General features: G+C 32.6%; 1 protein-coding gene across 6 annotated transcripts; it reads right to left on the minus strand.

The window, feature by feature from the left end:
• Positions 1 to 10,421: 10,421 nt before the first annotated feature.
• LOC146956051 (mediator of RNA polymerase II transcription subunit 15a-like) lies at positions 10,422 to 16,326 on the minus strand. Of its 6 annotated transcripts, none has more exons than XM_085725981.1 (13): positions 16,012 to 16,326; positions 15,492 to 15,522; positions 15,297 to 15,396; positions 14,666 to 14,878; positions 14,482 to 14,551; positions 14,002 to 14,121; positions 13,713 to 13,788; positions 13,184 to 13,334; positions 12,781 to 12,966; positions 12,220 to 12,447; positions 11,238 to 11,435; positions 11,071 to 11,159; positions 10,422 to 10,884 (listed from the first exon to the last, which is right to left on the minus strand). In XM_085725981.1, exons 8-13 carry the CDS (start codon positions 13,184 to 13,186, stop codon positions 10,662 to 10,664), a joined length of 927 nt encoding a protein of 308 aa, XP_085582107.1. In that variant the 5' UTR covers positions 13,187 to 13,334; positions 13,713 to 13,788; positions 14,002 to 14,121; positions 14,482 to 14,551; positions 14,666 to 14,878; positions 15,297 to 15,396; positions 15,492 to 15,522; positions 16,012 to 16,326; the 3' UTR covers positions 10,422 to 10,661. The 6 variants fall into 6 exon arrangements, with proteins under 6 accessions (XP_085582107.1, XP_085582087.1, XP_085582091.1 ...); XM_085725961.1 differs by having other exon boundaries at positions 15,297 to 15,416; XM_085725965.1 differs by having other exon boundaries at positions 14,995 to 15,416.
• Between the last annotated feature and the right edge of the window lie 4,016 nt (positions 16,327 to 20,342).

The raw sequence follows: 20,342 nt of genomic DNA on the forward strand, positions 1-20,342 counted from the left end.
TTGCTAGAAGTAAACTCTCACCGGACTTTCATCGGAAAGGTGAGGGGCTAAGGGAAAATGGTCTTTAGAAATTAGTGTGTAAACCATGAAATTAGATGTTTATGTCTTGTCTAGTGAAGAATTTGTCATTATGATGAACCAATGATCCCGATGCCCTTTATCATTATTGTTATTTACTTTCAGCAATTAAACCCCCTTCTTATAAACTTTTCTCTCTTCTAATCATTCTCTAAAAGTTAATTGAATTCACAACTCCCTAGCGGAACGATACTCTTCTTACTACTATTACTTCGATAGGCCGTGCACTTGCGGTTTGGCTCTATCATTCATACATATTATTCATAAGTAATCTCAACATATACATACTATCATTCCAAGTTCATCTCCACAAGTGTATCATACACATATATCCAACTCACCTTGTCAATCAACAATTAACAATCAATAATCCAATCCACAATTACAGTTAGCAGAACAATCATCACACACATTGCAAATGCAATTCAATCCACCAACAGTTTATGCAATGATTCTAGACTCATCTAGATGCATGTGGTACCAAATCACCTCAAGGTCGTCACCTTCGATACAACAAAAACAACGTTTCAAGAGTAATTTCTCCATAACTTGCAAATCAAAAATCGTATTCAAGTCAAACCAACGCCCTTAGAAAGATAAAAATATTATCTACAATTTTCATGTTTGCACCAAAAACCATTTCAAAACAAAAACGAGTGAAAGGACACGAAAATGCAAAAACAGGGAACAATGTCCTGTGACAACTCACCACAGCGAGTAGGGCTACTCGCCACTGCGAGTTAGCAGTTACTCGCTGTTGCGAGTGAGCTTGCTCGCAGCTGCGAGTTATGACAGTTCAGTCTCGGTAAAAAGAGCCATTTTCACCCCAAAACCCCAATTTTGACTTCCCAATGCTCAAATTTGATCCCAAAGTTTGTCTAAACATTTCTAAACATGAAAAGACACTCAATTCCATATAAAATTTGCCCCAAAACATTCTCTTAACAAAAATCATCATTTGACCCATTTTTCATCAAATATTCAAAAACAACACAAAGTCATATCAAACTCTCCAATTATGATTACCCAATGTTTTAATCATCAACAACAACATCTATCAACAACAACAACAGCTAAACATCATGAATTCACCAACAATTTATCACAACAACATCACATATCACCATTTTTGAACAAAATGCAAAGTATACATATAACCACCACTTAAGCATGTAATTTCATCACTAACAACTCAATTAACATTCAAATTACATACTCAAACATTGCATCAAAACATGAACACGAATTTGAAAGCAATTAGGTTCAATTCAACAATTTCACAAAAATGGGTAAAGAGAAAAAGATGTGAATTATGGTTGAAATCTAACCCTCTTACCTCTAACACCAAGATTCTCTAACCCAAGCTTCAATTTTGCTCCTAGATGTTGAATCCCCTCTTTGCCTTCTAACCCTTGTTGTTGTCTCTAGTCTCTATCTCTTCTCTTCTCAAATGAAATGAAATGAATAATGTTTGTAAAACCTAGTTTTACCAACAACTAGAGTTTATATACATGCTCTACTCAATTGGGCTTATCTCTTAAACCTTAATGGGCCTAACCCATTTCTATTCTAACACCCAAAATGTCACTACTCACTTAATGGTAATTTATAACACTAACGGTCACTTAATGGTAATTAAAATAATTACTACCCCCTCTCTAGTAACTTGGTAAAATAATACTCTTACTAAGCACTAAAATAATCCTCATCCAAAATTACAAAATTACCCCTGCTCTCAAAATGACCAAAATGCCCCCTAAGTCCAAAATGATTAAAATACCCTTCTACACCGAATTCTACAATTCCCAACCAAAAATACACACAGAGGCAAATAATCACATAAGAGCACACATATCACACATAAATAAATAATAAAATAAAAACTAGCGAAAATCGGGCTGTTACACTCTTGCTTTCTTGTCATTAAAGTAATTCTCCATAGTCTCATCGTCACCAAACCTCTTAAAAGCATTTGACCTGGTAGGTCCTTATCGATATTGATTTGCAGCTTCATTGAATTGTTGGGGAAAGTAAGGAGGAGCAATTAACATCTGAGACGATGCATCATGGGCCCAATTTGCCATCCCATAAACATACTCAACAAAGTAAGTAGAAAGGGTCTTGTGTTGCAGATTTTGGGGGAACATATCTTCCTCCATCATCTGAGGTTTCTCTTTTGGTACATCTTGATTAACTCCTTGTTGCCTCAACCCTCTCAAATACTTGTCCTGATACTTCTCATACACCATCATTTTTGTAACATTAATAGCACCCTGGGACTTCACGAAAATATCAGATGGTTCACCACTCCCTCATTCCTTTTCGCAAAGCAATTTAATTAGGCAACTATGACCTAAGGTGGTTTTCTTTGAAGCAACCATATCCTTCAGGTTCTGAGCAATCAGTTGTCCTACATTAATTTTCTCCTCTTCAGACAAAAGAGTTAGCAGGATGAAAACCCTCGATGTTTTCATCTCGGCAAAACAAGAAGTATGTTCAATTGTTGATTGAATAAATGATGCTTAAACCTTTGGTACAGGAAATAAATCAATAGTTGTCGCGGTGATTTTCGGAGATCAAGCTATTAGTTAGCGTTGACTCACTAATTTTTATTCACCACTGAACTTTTAATTTTTTCAAAAAGGAAAGGGAGAAAAGTTCAAATAAACCACTATTTGTTAAGATTTTAGGTTCGGGGGTTAGTTACGCGAAGGGAAGGTGTTAGCACCCTAAACGTTCGTAGTCTTCTACGGGAACCTCTTGATTTTATTTACTTTTGGCTATAACTTACTTGCTTTTTTTAAAGAAAGAATTAAAGTGGTGATTAAAAGAAAAAGAAAAATATTTTTTTACATTTTTTGATTTGGAAGGACATGGTCCTTTGCCTACGTACCTATGAGGGATCAAAAACTCGTAGTTCGGGGTAAAAATACCAATTGATTTTTTTTTGTATTTTTTATTAGTTTTGAAAAAGGTTTAAAAGTAAAAGAGCCAAATGGCAAAAAGAGAATTTGTTTGTGTTTTTTATATTAAAAGAAAATGACTCAAAGTATAATTAAAATGGATTGAAATTTTTTGTTCAAAATGGATTGAAATTTTATTAAGAAAAATGAAAATGGGAAAGTCACTTGATTGAAAATCAAGGTTTATTTGGAAAAGAATTTTTGTTAATTTTTTATTATTTGAATGTTTTTGTTCTTTTTAATTATTTATAATTACAACCTAAAAAAAATCTAACGTGACAATAAAATAAAAGCGCGAGAATTTCGTAGTGACGTTGGATCACCACAAAATCCCTTAATCTAACCTAATTTTTTTTGCATTTTTTAAATACGTAAAAGCAGAATAAATAAATAAAATAAAAGGACACATGCATGATTTTTTCATTTATAGTTACATTGGCCCTAAATACATTCTAATTGCGAATAAATAAATGACAAAAATTAAAATGCTAAATAGAAATAAAATGAAATGCAAAAATGCTAAAAAGAAATAAAATGCAAGAAAATAAAAGAAAGGGACAAAGGGACAGAAAAAGAGGGAGAAGAAAAGAACAGCTCGTCAACACAAGTTAGATGAGTGAAAAGAGAGAAAAGTTCTTTGACAACTCGAGAGAACTTTTGGTGTCTTTTCAAATGTTCAACAAAGGCTCTTATTTATAGGTTCAAAGGTTGATGAAAATGTAAAACTGGTTTAATGAATTTTGATGGTGATTTGAATGGTGTTTAATGATGAATTTTGAAAGAGGAATGTGAAAGTTGACACTTGACTTGGAAAATTTTGGACCTTGGACATTTTATTTTTGGACTTATTCTAAGTAATAAATAAAAAGAAAATAACCTAAACAAAAAACTTTAAATAAAAATAAAAGATGGAAATAAAATAAAATAATAAATAATAAAAATAAAAATAAAATAAATAAAATAGACTAAAATAAAATAAAAAAAGGGCCCGAAAACGAACAAAAAATGAGGTATTTTAAAATACTTCTCTGCCGAAATTTTCTTTGAAAAATCAAAGAAAATATTCCAGGTCAAAGGACGTGTGAAAGTGGGATTTTAGGTCAAAAATTGGGGTATGACAACCTTGTTGATTCCTTGAGGGTTCCTTCTTCATGAGGTTCTCTTCCAACCTTTGCCCATCTCTCATCAATCCTGTTAGCAACTCATCCCACACTTCTTTAGTCTCTGGCCAATTTTCCGACGCTCTTTTGCGATTAACGTCACATTCCTGAGGCACTCTCAACCCCAAAACTCTCGTGATTTCTGCTGGGCTATAATCTATACACTTCCCGTGCACAACAAACAAGTAATAATTTTCCTTCTCATCAAAAGCATTGGCAAAGAACTCCATAGAGATGCTTTTGTTGCCATATTATTCAGATTCTCCTATATTTTTTTTTTGGTTACATAAAGTTTAGGTGGGTTCGGCTCCGGTCATCACCAGGGTCAGGGCACGCCTCCGGGCTCAAAGGGCACTTATAGAGGTACTTACAGATCACCCACCAACACTGCCCTCACATCGAGGGAATCGAACACACAACCTTCTGCAAGGAAGTGACCCGTTCCTTACCAACTGAGCCAACATGTGTTGGTAATACAAGTTATATACACGAGACTAAAGAATTAGTTGAATTGTGATCAGGGCTGTCCCTAAGAATTCGGAGGCTCGGCTCTGAGAATGAAAAGAGGTCAGTGATAAAATCAAAACGTATTTTTTTTAAAAGAGCAATGTTCTATTTATATTTTTTAAAAGATAAATATAAGGAGCCGTATATATGTGGTACACCCGAAGGTGAAAATGACTACCGTATACATAAGGAACACCTAACACCAAAAGCAAGAAAACCTAATTCTAATAGGCCTAAAAGGCTAAAACAAGATGACAGAAAATGGCTGGGAGTATTAAAAAAATTTGGAGGGCAGTAGTACTAGTGGGTATTAATTTTTTTTTGAGGCCCAACTCTGTTGAGCTGTTTGCACCCCCTCAAGGCCGGGCCTGATTGTGACATCTAAGTAATTTTCTTGACATTTTAAATGTTATGCTACATTCTCAACTACCAACTTTTTTATTTTATCTAAAAAAACTCATTGATCAATTTGAGCATTTCAACGCCGGTTTATACGACACAATCAAACATCACTTGACTGTGTTCGGCCCATCAAACTAAATTACAAATAATATATCACTGATAAATATAATAAGAATCAATAAATATAAAAAATTACGAGACTAATATTTAACAAGACATCACATATGTTTCAAATTTATAAAGTTAATCCTGACCATTTGGTTCACATATACAACAAGACATCACATATGTTTCAAATTTATAAAGTTAATCCTGACCATTCGGTTCACATATACAAAATCAGATCACGAGTCCACGATTATTTCTTCAATTACACCCATAGTGGCTAGTTGTACAATGAAACACATGTGTTTTGCTACTTGTATTGTTTAATTTCAACTGTATCAAATAAACTATATGTTACGTTTTTTTAATTTTTTAAACATACTAGTTACAAACCCGTGCTTCGCACGGGGTGGATTGCTTTTTTCGGATAATTTTGTTGGCAAACGCATATTTGTTAATACGCTTAAAAGTAAACTGATTCGAAATTTAGATATTACATGCATATAAATATAAAAAACCATGATCCATAACATATCAAATCTTAGATAGGTCTACCAAAAACGAAACCATTGCAACAAAAAAAAATTGTTCCAAAGAAAAAATGAGCAAATGAACGAATATTGCACAAATATTATAAACCTTTATCAAAATATTAATGAAAGTTTGGTTTTCATTGGAACTATTTCACTACAATTTACTCCAGTTACAGTAGCCATTATGAGGGTGTAACATATTCAGGAAGTAGGTCAGATTGTGGCAAACATTGAATAACTTAATTATTAGTACAATATGTGTCTCCCACAATCGAGTTTCTGCCACTATTGTGAGTAGGAGATGATTCAACTTCAATTTCACATCGAGGATTAGAAATTGATTCCACAATCTCTTGGTTTTGGTTGTCAAAGATTCAGCTAGCTCTTTGCGACTTTACCATCATTACTGAATAAGGTAATGTTATGACAGAAGTAAGTTCATAGGAAAACATGGTAGATGTGGTGCTGGAAGGAGAGTCGATCCTTCTTCCCTCTTCATTTTATGTTCTTAGCTTCTTGTGCATGAGTATTAGTATTGATTAAAACATAAACAATGCCTTAAACAGACCAGAATGTAAATCACTGGAATAAATTTAGTCCTATTTGTTGATTTTATCAGCACAGTCTCCTTTCTTGGTCCTAATTGTTGCAACAACCAATTCTATTTATTTTTCAATGCATCATTTTACCAAATTTTTAATATCTCTGCCCTATATGTTTGTCACTTTACCAACCAAAGACACACTTCATATTTTAAGTTGTGGTATTGCTACACATATTCTTGACAAATTGATTTTGCATGATTTGTTTTCAGTTTCTTCATTTAAGTTCAAATTGATTTCTTTAAATTCATTGCTATCAACTTATAATTGTTCCATTATTTTTTTTCAGATTAGCCAAACTTGTTATAGAACTTAGACAATCTCCCTAGGGATAAATATTAGAAATTCAGCAAATGAAATGATCCATTCACAGAAAAAATTGAACACTTACAGTTTAAAACTAATTGACCTTAGAAGATTTATTGTTTCAGCATCCTGGGATGTGAATGTGTTGTGTGTTGATATATGCTGGTAAAATGTGAATGTGTTCTATGCTAAACATTTTGGGATGACAGAAGCTGTTGAATGTTACTTTAAAAAACTACTTCTCGACAATTTATTTCACAAGCATCTCTTTTCAACTCACGCTGGGAACCTTTTTTTTATTTTTTAATATTATATTTCAATATGTTTTTTCTTCCATTTAACTTTATTTTTTTTAACTCTTCCATTTAATTTTTTAAGGAGGTTCCATTTAATTTTATCTTTTTTTCAAAGAAATTTTATTATCTTTTTATCACTTATATATTTAATTTCAATATCGTTTAATCATCACAACCTCACAAGTATTTTTATTCACGCTGTCATTTAATGATCGCATATATTTTTATTTCCTTTCTTAAACCTCGCGAACATATACACACACATTAACGTTTAGAGTAATATTTTATGTCCGTCTATCTGTTTTTTTGTTACGCTAATGCATATAATTTTTTTAGTGTTGCTTGGTTGAGTGCTACCTCACCAATTTATTTTAACTATTTTCCAATTTTATATATTTTTAAAATTTTTTAACTATTTTTCAATTTTTTCTCCCAAATCCAGTTGCTTCTACACTGCCGTTGTGGGCGAGTAAGATACTGTTTGACCCGGGTTTTTTTCTTTCAATTTCTCTACATTTTTAAGGAGAAGTTAGGCCAAATACAATATCAATTAAGTACTTACTAAAAAAAGTACTTTTTTTAATGCATAAAATTGAATGGAATGAGCTTTGGCCAAAAGTTGTTGAATGTTACTTCAGAAAACTACTTCTCGATAATTTATTTCACAAGTATCTCTCTTCAATTCACGTTGGGAACCTTTTCTTTTATTTGTTAATATTATATTTCAATATTTTTTTTCTTTCATTTAATTTTTTTTTTGAAACGTTCCATTTAATTTTATTTAAGGAGGTCCCATTTAATTTTATTACCTTCTTTTCAAAGGAATTTTATTATCTTTTTATCACTTATATATTTAATTTCAATATCGTTTAATCATCACAACCTCACAAATATTTTTATTCACGCTGTCATTTAATGATACCAAATATTTTTATTTTCTTTCTTCAACCTCACACACACACACACACACACACACACACACACATTAGCGTTTAGAGTAATACTTTATGTGTGTCTGTTTTTATGTTACGCTACTGCGTATAATTTTTTTTGGCGTTGCATAATGCGTATGATTATTTTTATAAAATTTTGATTTTAATTAAAAGTAAAAATGTAGATGTCTTTTCTTCAAAAAAGATCTAGATGCCTAAAAAAATTATACTTAAAAAAAAATATATATATATATATATATATATATATATATATATATATATATATATATCATATCAAATGAGAGGAGTGTTATTATGAGAGATGAGAGGACTTAATAATAACCATTGGATCTTAATTAACGGTTGTGATTTAATTTTTCTTTAAATATTTATGGTGCGCCCTGAATCAGCACAACCCTCCTTGTGTGGCTTTCTCCATTTCCCTTATCCCGTTCTCTTTCTATTGCATAAGCCATAAGTGACTGCTCTTTTTACTTCTTCTATGTATTGTTCTTCCTTGATTTTTCTCTCTATAGAAAGGATCTCTTCAACGTTCTTCTGTTCCTTTCTTTCCTCTCCCTTAATTTAGGTTCAATAGAAAGAAAACGTAATAAGATTTTGTCAAAGAAAAGAAATATTATGATAGCTTTGGGAGAGAAATTCCAATTAGTTAGAGTAATTTTGTAGAAGACTAACAAATAATCACAAGCTGATAAGAAACAGGTCACGAAAATGGCAAGGGCAACCCGGTGCACTGAAGCTCCCGCATACGCAGGGTCCGGGAAGGGGTCCCACCATTTGGTGTATTGTATGCAGCCTTACCCTGTTTTTACACAAGAGGTTGTTTCCAGGACTTGAACCTGTGACCTTACAGTCACATGACAACAACTTTACCAGTTGCGCCAAGGTTACCCCTCAAACGGGTCACGAAAATGGAAAATAGAAAAAAAACATTCAATTGGGGTATGTATGATTTAGGTGGCCATAGAAATCTTCTAACAAAAGCAGTAAGCATTGCCATCGCCATCGCCAGCTAAAGGGTTCTGTACAAGTTGCATTGAGAAGCGTGTGCAGAGGAAAGATGAAGAGCTGTGTTTTTTGTTTTAATTGACTGCATAGCTATTGATGAAGTAACATGATTAGTTTAGATTCAATGGTTATTATTAAGTCCTCTCATCTCTCATAATAACCACTCCTCTCACTTGAAATGCCCTATATATATATATATTGTTTTTTTTTAAAACCAATTGCCTACGAATTTCCATTTTTGCCCCTAACCAATTATTTTAATTATTTTCTAATTTTTATATTTTTAATAACTTTTAATTATTTTCCAATTTTTATATTTTTAACTATTTTTCAATTTTTTCTCCCAAATTTAGTTGCTTCTACATTGCCGTTGTGGGAGATTAAGGTATCGTTTGACCCGACTTTTTCAAACTTCTCTACATTTTTAAGGAGAAGTTAGGCCAAACACAATATTAATTAAGTACTTACTAAAAAAAGTACTTTTTTTGAAGGCATAAAATTGAATGGAATGAACTTTGACCAGAAGCTGTTGAATAACGTATCTTGTAAAAAATTGTTCCAAAAGAAAAATGACCAAATTAATGGATATTGCACAAGATTTCGAAATACTTTGTTATATACGAATAATGATGCAACTCTATTTGTTCAAGTACTATAAAAAATGGCATAAAATAAAGAGTCAAGTACACTGTGCACATGCGAAAGGGAAAACTAATAACATTAACACGCACAAGATCGATAGAGATTCTAATGCAACATTGTCTACTTTACTTTTAGATTTGATGATGAGTCCCATTTCACTTCATGTATGCTTCTACTTCCTCTAATAGCTTCATGTGTTCCATTTTCATTATCCAATGAAATTGACAATCTCTATTTTATATTTAACGTTTTTTTGCTAATTTATTTTGTGGGATCAATGATATAGCACCAAACCAAACTCTACTAATTTGAAGAAAAAAAACTCTTAACACAATTCACTGCATTGTACTAATTTGGTTCTCTATATTTCATCGTGATCAATTTTTCTGCTATGAAATCAACCTGATGTATCAATTCTCTAGACATGAACAATAAACTTTCAGAATAGATCAATTATATAGCGTACTAATTTGAAAGAAGTTGTAACACAATTGAAATACTCAAAAATATTGGCTCAACTGACATGGTAAATTCTATTGGTAACAGATAAAATATAGACTTGAATTTTAGTATAAGCCATCTTTCTTCAAAAGATTATGTTCAAACATGCATATGTGCAACATGATCAGACTCATTATGAGTTCAGTAAATTCATGAATGAATGCAATGTAACTGTAGATAGAAACTACGCACAATTGCCTAATTTCAGAAATATGCAGATCAATCCCCTTAAACTATTAACTCAGCAAATTCTTAGTGTCATCTTTGTCATTTGTCATCTGTAATGAGATCATTAGATAGGCGCAAAACATAGATGAAACTATGCAATTGTACTATAGGCGCAAAACATAGATGAAACTATGCAATTGTACTATGTCCCAAACCTTAATTTTCATCCAAAAATAATGTAAAGAGATGCATATTACTCATGTGACTTTATAAATGGAGTTCTCTATTTCGTTTAAGAAATGGAGAGGATTCTAATTTGCTATTATTGAATAAACAACAGGTTTGTTGCTAGTTAAAATATAATAATGTTTGAAACCTCCTAGGCCAAAATTAAAAAGGTCTTCATATAATGTTTGCCACTATTTAAGAATAATTCATTATGCAGCTAACAAATCTTCCCAAGATGTGAACTCCTGCCATTCTCCATACTTAGAGCTGAATGTTCCTCCACCAAATTGTTGTGCATACTCGGAAATAACACCGCGAGCAGTAGGATCACAAGTCTTTGCTATATCCTTAAGGGACATAGGTTGTGAGAAATTACATAAGGACATGCTAAGCTTCACTTTTGCTTTCTCTGAAAGATCCTCATTCCCCTTACTGCCATAACGTATATAATAACACTATGCATTAGAAACAATTCGCAGCAAAATTTAAAGATAAGGGTGAAAAGTGATACATGCATTGTGTAGACTGCCACTATTTGGAAGAGAAAATACAAAACATTTCAGATCCGAAATTAGCAAAATTAAAGCATGTGGGGGCTAAAATGTTCCATTATCTCACCGGGATTCAACTGGAAACTTGTCTATGAATATGGGAGAAGAATTAGGATAGTTTGGAGGAACCAGCAAGCGCAGAGGCTGAATAGGTGACTGTAAGGTGATAAAACACAATTAAGGCTAATAAAAGCTATAAAAAAAAAATCAGTTGCAAAATCTGGGAGTCCATACCTGTAGTGAAGCATATTGAGATTTTAAAGATGGGCTGAGAGACACAGGAATGAAAGAACATTTGACAATGGTCCCATGAACCCACTCAGCAGCAGCAGCGGCTGTAGTTGAATCAACATCTTCATTACTTATGTCTACTACTGTGTCAATAATTCGGCGATTAATTTGCTGTATTTCTTCCAAAAGGGCATGATTAACCTGCCACAGTACACAAACTCTATATCAGAACCAAAGACCAAAACATCAGATCGGTTATTGAACACAAATTTAAGAGAAAATGTAGAGCTACATAGTAGTGTCATAGCAATGACAGAAGTGTATTAAAAAAATTTACAGTGGCTTAATGGGAGAGAAAAAAATAACTGTAAACTAATCAAACATGGGCATAGCATGTGTTGTTAAATTTATTTGACCAAATCAAACATATTCCAAATGCCACCAAGTTAATGACAGTAGCATATCCCTCTAATAGCTTTTATGAGTTTACTTACTCAAAACAATACACTTCAATTTGTCCCTTTTTAGAAAAGCAAATCAACATTGAAGCAAGTACTTCAAAGACGGTTTAGAGAAATATGGAATATGGGCCTACATCTATGCTAGAATAATTTATAAACATTAAGAAATACCAGATAAGAGTTTAACATGTTTTCCATCAATATAAAACAACTGACCTCTATTGGCCACATTGCTTCAGTGAGTTCACCAACAGTGGCACAAGGGTTGAAAACAATTTCGGCGCCATTCATGCCAAAAGTTTAACAGTTTAAAGGATGGTGCCTACCATAACATATATTAATGTCAATCTTTCCAAATTCTGTTTCAAATACAGGGTGACCTATATTTCCTTCCATATAATATGCACTCTCAGTGAAGTCTCCGACTCTTGTTACATGGTTGTGCAAAATTTTGTATGTTTATTAGATAGCTGAAAGACGGTCTATTCCAGTAGAAGTGGAAGTAGAAAGTTTAGAGAATTTACCTTCCTGTGTATCCCAATTATATTGCTGTGATTCCCAATCACAACGGCAGTGTTCCAAATAACCTCTCCGTGGTTCATATCCCTCTCAAGAAATGGGCTTATAATCACCATGTTATACTTCAGTGCAAAGATTCGCAAAAATTCAGTTGATTCCCCGTCAACAGGTTCTGCAAATTCACACCACTTCTTCTCTCGTGTAGAGAAACCAAATGGCATCATCCAAAATTCCTACAATCAAATTTTGAATTTTATATAAACAAACATCGAAGGTTTTACTTTCTCAAAGATAGCCTTTTCTTGGTCGATAAAGTGTTATTTGCAAAATTGTAAAACAATACTACAAAATTTTTATAAATAGTTAGTAGATAATTCCTTTTTCCCTTTCTTTGTCATGATGGAAAATTTATGCTTATTGAACAAAAACAGTTTTTAACAAATTGTGTATTCAATTGTTTGCAGGTTTTAGTGAGTATAAAGCATTAAAGGGGAACCCCCAGAATTGCCAAAAATAAGTGTGAATGGGTTATAGGATAGTAATGATTACTTATTTATGACAGACACCTTTTCTTCTTGTTGTTCCAGCAAAGAAAGACCCTCTTCAAGCTTTCCTAGGTGAAAGTAGGCTTTAAGCAGCATTGAACACCTCCATAGTCTGAAGTAGACAACTTTTGAGAGTTCTGAAATATCCATATATGTCACTTGGCAACCAGCAGCAATTGGACAATCATTCTTCTCAGCAGAACTCAGCTGATATTTGAAACAAAAGTTAACCAACTCGAATCAATTGGCATAAATTACTACACTAAAAGGCTTATGCTGACGCTTAAGTTTTTTTTTTTATATTAATAGATTCAGAGAATTTGAGAGAAAATACAGAAACTGTAACTTGAAAATGAAACATGCTCTATCATACATAATATAAACTTTAACGAAATTGCAGCATAATATAAGAAGAGGCACCAACCATTAAAGAGCTTCTGCTTCATTTCAAGCAATTTTTCAGAGTGCATATTGATCATCAACGCCTCATTAATATGTTCCAATGCCCTCTCTGCATCAGAGGATGTTCTTCTTTGCAAAAGCTCAGCAGAATTATAAATAGAATCTGATACTTTCTGTCATCCAGTGAAAATACTAATCAGTTAGGAAGAGGGGGTGGACATCAACACCATAGCCAATTTATAAATTGTAAATTCAAAAACCTCTAGATTTTGTGAAGAGGAATGAAGAAGAAAATGCAAAATTAACACACATCCATCAAGCAGTAGACTGTTTTTCGCACAAGATAGCGACATACAATCTCTCTCTCTCTCTCTCTCTCTCTCTCTCTCTCTCTCTCTCTCTCTCATCTTTACCTATCTATATTTGTATGGCCCCACTTTGACAAAATACTTCAATTCAACACTTTCATTATTAAAATATATCCAATTTCAAATAATTTTATAAACCTAAGGCAGAGCCATGTTTGCAGATATAATATCAGAAAACCTTACAATTCAAACAACCGTGTAGAATATCAACTGAGGTTCTGTTGCGTGTGATGTTCTTCTTGAACCTCTTTGTGTTTTCCTATGAATAAAGATAGAAATCTGAATACATTGAATTCAAAGAATATGCTAGCTATTGTTCTAAGTTTCTTTTTTGAAAAAGTTATAGTTGTTGCTCATAAATTTGAAGACTTCGATTTCAATAAGTTTTCAACATATAAAACTTCAATATTTAAAATGATAATTTCTACATAAAAAAATAAAAGACATTAGGGTAGAGTAACTGAGTAAATACCTGAAGACGATGACAATGCGGATAATCTGAAACTCATGCAGACATGTAAAGGCTCTGTGAAAGTCGAAATGGTTTCCGAAATTCAATGGAAAAGTTGAATCTAACTCATATGAGTTAATTCTGGAAGAAATAAGATTGGAAAAATTGAAGCATTAACTCATATTAGAACCAAAAATTAACATACGACCACCATAAGTAACACCAGACTCAAATCATATTAGAACAACAAATTAACATACAACCACCATAAGTAACACCAGACTCAAATCATTAGCCATTATTAGAACCAAAACCAAAACAACCACCATAAGTAACAAAGACAAGGTAAAATACAATGCTAAACATCATGAGCAAACACAATAAAAGGCATCATCTCATATTAGTCTTTCTATAAAACAGAAACTCACAACCGCCATTTAGTTCTTCAACTATTTTATCTAAAGCTCAAACTTTTCAAAACAAAAGTTAAGGAATCAGCACCTTGTAACAATAACTTCAGGTTCTGCAGGCTTCTGAGCATGTTTTCCACCCTTGTTGCAGGAACAAAGTTCTACAACAACAAAAAGAGTTCCATCAAAACAAATTTAGTGATACAATGTCTTAAGGAAACACAACCTTTAAAAATGGAACAAAGTAAACATGATAACAGCAACAACAAATGTACCTTGTTCTTCTCGGCTACTATAACGTTATGACACCTACTATGGTGATATCCACCTGCGAAAATAAATTAATGTAGCCAGGTCGTGAGCAGAACATTTGGCAGATCTGAAGCAGTCAAATACTCCTTGATTGTTGTTGTGTATTCATATATTTTGTTGGTAATTCCCTCTGGTGCAGGTCCACTATTTTCCATGTTATATTTAATCCCAAAATCCTGCATAATGGAAACCAGTTGACAGTAACAATCATTTAGAGTTGGTTTTCAATGCATCAAGATCTCACTATAATATTATACAAAAATTTCTATAGCATGAATTCCTGAGACATTACCATTTATCATTGGGAGAATTTTTGAGGGACAGAAATTAATCACTTTTCATAATTGTTAAATGAGATGATTTGAATTGCTTCAGAGAAATTACTCTCAGTCTCAGCCAAGTTATATAAAACCAAGTGATTGCAATCAAATCTAAAGTTAAATCCCTTGGTTACAGGGAGAAAAGTCAACAAACATAATCAAGAGATATTTTCTCAACATAATTTAAATCTAATACATATTTTAACAACAAAATCAGAGTGCCCATGGATAAAGATAAACGATTGAAAGTTTTCAGGCAATGAGTAGATCATACCCATTATCAACTTGAAGCCTTGGAGTTGTGTTTCCTGTCATCAAATAGCACCCATCTGGAGACCATTCACTTGACACAGGCCATTTAAGTTGTTTCCTTTCTACATAATCCCAAAAATACCTAGAACAGCATAATGAAAAATGCATGAATTCTTCATTAGCGTATCATAAACAAATCATAAATAACAAATGGTACCTTCTCTTGGATACAAAATGTCCACTCCAACCTATCAATCATAAACATAACCAAATCACATAACATTACCAATATCAGCAAAAACACATTATTATGAAAGGACCTTAACCAAGACAACAAAATTCCATTTTTTTTTCAAGAATCTGAGAAAGACCCAAAATTCAAGCATACCCTAATTCAGAAAACAACAACAAACTCAGTCAATCACCATTCTCAAATCTCAGCAACAAACCCACAAAAAATTAAAATTTCCAGAACTCGTAAAAACCAATCCAAACTGCCATCAAACATTAGCAAATTACCTCTTTTTTATTCAAATTAAATTCATATCAAACATAACCCTAATAATTAAAACCGAAATTAACCCAGAAAAGAAGAAAAAAAATGCGATACACAAACCCTTAACATCAGATTGAAAGAAAAAACATAAATTCACATCTAAATTAACAAAAACTGATTCAATAAAGCATTTTTAGAGACATGCATGATCTCAGATGAACAAAAGAGGAAGAAACAATACCTCCCATGAAGATCCGTGTGTTCAACGGCAGAGACAGCGAGGACTTTTCCGATCATCTTCAATCCAATCCCACCGCCGGAGAATTCTTCTCCGGTACTCCCTCCCACCGCCGGCGACTTCTTCTCAGGTACTCCCTCCCACCGCCGACAACTTCTTCTCCGGAACTCCCTCCCTCTCTCTCTCTCCCTCGACCCCGTCTCTCTCTCGTTCCCGTTTCTCTCTCTCTTTTCTCTCTCGTCCTCGACGGCGTCGACCCTTCTCCCGTTTTCCTTCTCTCGTCCCCCCTTCTTTCTCCCGTTCCCATTTCTCTCTCCCCTTTTTTTTCTTTTTCTTTTCACATATATATAGGCAAGGGGAAGCCCATTTTGTAATTTACCAAAATACCCCTCATAAGGGCAAAATGGTAATTTCCACGGCCATTTATTTTCTAATTTAGTTTAGTAGATTATCCGGTCTATATTTTCTTAGCAATTATACTCTATTTTACTAACACTTAAAATAACATCGATATTTATAACAAACTTGTGTGATAGCTAGCACGAATGTTTATATAATAATAATAATCAAGGTCGGTCCAAAGATTTTTAGGGTCATGAGCGAAACAATAAAATTGTGTCTTTTAATTATTTTAATATTTTGTTTCTTGTATTTTTTCTTGCACAAGATTCATTTATAATCAAAGTTCTATAAAAATATATTTCCAATAGAATCAATTAAAGCAAATTAAAAAGAAATATATCTATATAGTACTAACTACTAACCAAAAATAATAATTTTGGTTCCACTAAAAAAATGGTGTCCTGGACTGTTGCCCCCTCCCGTCCACCTTCAGAGCCACCTTGATAATAATTCTTAAGAAACTGCTCTAGTAAGAATTAAGGAAAACAAAAAATAGTGGCCCTTTTTTATATTTTTTTGGGTTAATTAAGTTTTTAGTCCCTATAAATATTTACAGTTTTGTTTTTAGTCCCTACAAAATAAAATCACACTTTTTAGTCCTTGTAACATTTTCCTTAAGCATTTTAGGGACCAAAAATGTTGATGGAAATTTTTTATAGGGACTAAAAATGCTGACAGAAAATTTTATAGGGACTAAAAACAATAACGGAAAATTTTGTAGGGACTAAAAAGTGTGATTTATTTTTATAGGGACTAAAAAAAACTGCAAATATTTATAGGGACTAAAAACTTAATTAACCCTATTTTTTTACAAGATAGTGGCATAGTATTTTTGTTTAACAATATTCACAATTTTTTTGGGCACCAAATTATATTGAAAACACGTGCAAAGTCCAAAGTCCAAACTTAGTTCAATTTATCCTTATTTATTAATTTTGTTAAGTCTGCAGCAACTTATTTGATACTAAAAAAAATGCATCGCATCAATTTCATTCATATCCTCTTGCTTCTTTTTTTTTTCAATATTTTGTACACTTATTTGATACTAAAAAAATGCATCGCACAATTTCATGTCTATCCTCTTGCCTTTTTTTTTGTCAATATTTTGCACCAATTTCACTTTTTTTTTTTGACAATATTTTGTACACTTATTTAATACTAAAAAAATGCATCGCACAATTTCATGCCTTTTTTTTTGACAATATTTTGTACTCTTATTTAATACTAAAAAAAATCATCACACCATTTTCAATCCTTTTTTTTAATACTAAACTAGTTACAAACCCGTGCTTCGCACGGGGGTTAGCTACTTTTTAGACAAAATATTATATCGGACAGATAGATTGCGAAATGACAGATAATTATAAACCATAACCCAATATTTAAAGTACTCCTGCATCACGGGTTAGAAAATGAAATGTTCAAAACGGCTTATCACGAGTAACAAATGAAAATGTCAAGGACTTTTTTTGTAGAGAGAGATACAAAGCAAGTTGCAGCGAAGACAACAATTGAGAAGGCTAAAGTTCATTGGAAAAGTAGTGGCTTTCAACAACTCAATAACTGTAAAGTTAATTTAGTAGAATAATTGTGAACTGAGTACTTGATCTGATCCACCACCCCTGCACTATGCAGAGTCAATCTAACCTCGCGGGTACCCACTATACGGGTACTCGTGGGTATTCAGGTATCCATGGGTACCCATGAAGTTTTGAATTTATTTATTTTTTGGTACAAATAAAAACATTTTTTAATTACCAAAAAACCTCAACTTTTAAACATCAATACATAATACTTTCAAAATTTCATAAATCATATATAATCCATAGGAAATTTATGATTCTTAGATAATCTATATGTTTTATGATGTGAATGAAGTGGAAACGGTGAACCTAATAAGATGAATTAAAAAAATTTAAAATAAAAATAGGTTATCATTGAGGATTTTTAGGTGGGCGGTAAAATTTTCTTCAATAAGGTAACAACTTTAAGTAATAAGATATGATATATAAAAATATTTTAGTAATTTACTTAATTTATTATCGGGTATGGTACCCGTGGTTATGGATACAATCAAATCTGTGTCTGTGTCCATATAATAATGGGTAGTCAAATACCCGTTTATTATACCCGTGGATACCCGTTTAGCTACCCGCTCCATGCCCGTGACAGATTTTACCCACGGGTATCCGTGGGCATTTAGAATACTATGGTTTTGAAATTCTTTATTATATGTTTGAATAAGTTATAATTTAGAAAATCTATTTATTACTAAAACCGATTCATATTTGCGCTCATGTTTCTACTCTTTTTAGTAATGTTGATACAATTTATCTAAGAACATATATGTAAATGTTGCAGATTAATAACTCTAAAATGATAAACAGTCAAAGTTGCACATTTATAAACTAAAGAGGATCATTGCATCTACTAATGTGGGTGGGGTTCCAGAAGTGGACCTCGATCCAACCGAAAAACTATTGTGCTAAAAACTTTTTAAAGTAATGAAGGAAATTATAGGTTGAATAAAACAGTTTCTGAAGAGGGTTTGTATTTTGATGTTGTTTTGTTTGTGATTAAGACTAAACCGTGCCAGAAAATGTTGTGCCTGGAAATGTAGAAACTGCAGGAAATGCTGTTGCAAATGCTGGACTGACATGACTCCTAAATTTTAAGGATCAGTTTGGCAATTAGTATATTAATTGAAGGACTGATATGATTGATTATGTTATGATTTTAGGGACTAATTTGATTGAATTTGCAATTTCAGGGTGTTGCACCAAGGAGACATGACCTTAGAGGACCAGCTCTTTCAGCTGATAGGCTTAAGCAAACACCAATGAGGGATCCTGCACCAGCTCATCCTACTTCTGTTGGCATAATTAGGGTTCCATATCCAACCTATGGTCCACCCGGTTCGACTTAACCTACTAAATTCATGGAGTTTATACCAACTCTTGAATTTCCAAAGAAGTGATGCTTCGTGGAGTTTAAAAGACTTGCCTATGACTTTTGCCCATATAATATTTCGGTTTCAATTTGTGTGTTCTGACTTTTTTAGTTTATTTTGCACACATATGTTTCAAGGATCAATTTGATATCTGATTAAACAATCCAGAGACTTATTTGATGGTTTTTTAATATAACGTAGGGATCTATTTGATAGATGGAGAAATAATTCAGGGACTAATTTGATGATAATATTATTACAAAAATGTTACATTCCTCAATCATCTTCAACCTCTTTTCATTAGAACTTTGCCATAGGGCAAACATAAATTGGTCTTCCTGGGTTTTTTGAAGTATTGGATTTTCTAACAACACAAATTTTAGGACACCAACATTTAAGCACTCTCACAACACCATTAAACTTGGAGCTCGAAGATGAAGCTCGATTTTCATAACTGTTTTTTCCCATATTCCCACCCCCATCATTTCAGATTCAATCTCAATAGTTTTGCTTCAAGAAACTTGGATACTACATTACATTTCTCTAAATTTGTGTGTTTAAGATGTTTTTGTTGAGAAAAACACACACACCTCAGAATTTACCCATTATACTATCTTATAAGATGAATGATTTGATTTTGAAGGAAGATGAATATTTTTAAGAGAATTAGTTACAAACCCGTGCTTCGCACAGGTTGAACAACGTATCTTGTAAAAAAAATTGTTCCAAAGGAAAAATAAGCAAATTAAGGAATATTGCACAAACATTAGAAATATTTATCAAAGAAAAAAACATATATTTTGTTCATGAAGTCAGGAAAACAACATAATTAAGATTAAACTAATTGGAACCAATGAAGGAACCAATGATGTGCAAATTACGATTACATGTTAGCCAAACTTATAAAAGCAAGCGCAACTGTCACAGAGTTACCGGATTAACACCAATATTCACATCACACAAAATGAACCAAAGAAACAAA

Source organism: Medicago sativa, chromosome 1 (assembly GCF_051527215.1).
Source record: "Medicago sativa cultivar Bolivia chromosome 1, Bolivia_mono, whole genome shotgun sequence".
Classification (NCBI taxonomy): domain Eukaryota; kingdom Viridiplantae; phylum Streptophyta; class Magnoliopsida; order Fabales; family Fabaceae; genus Medicago; species Medicago sativa.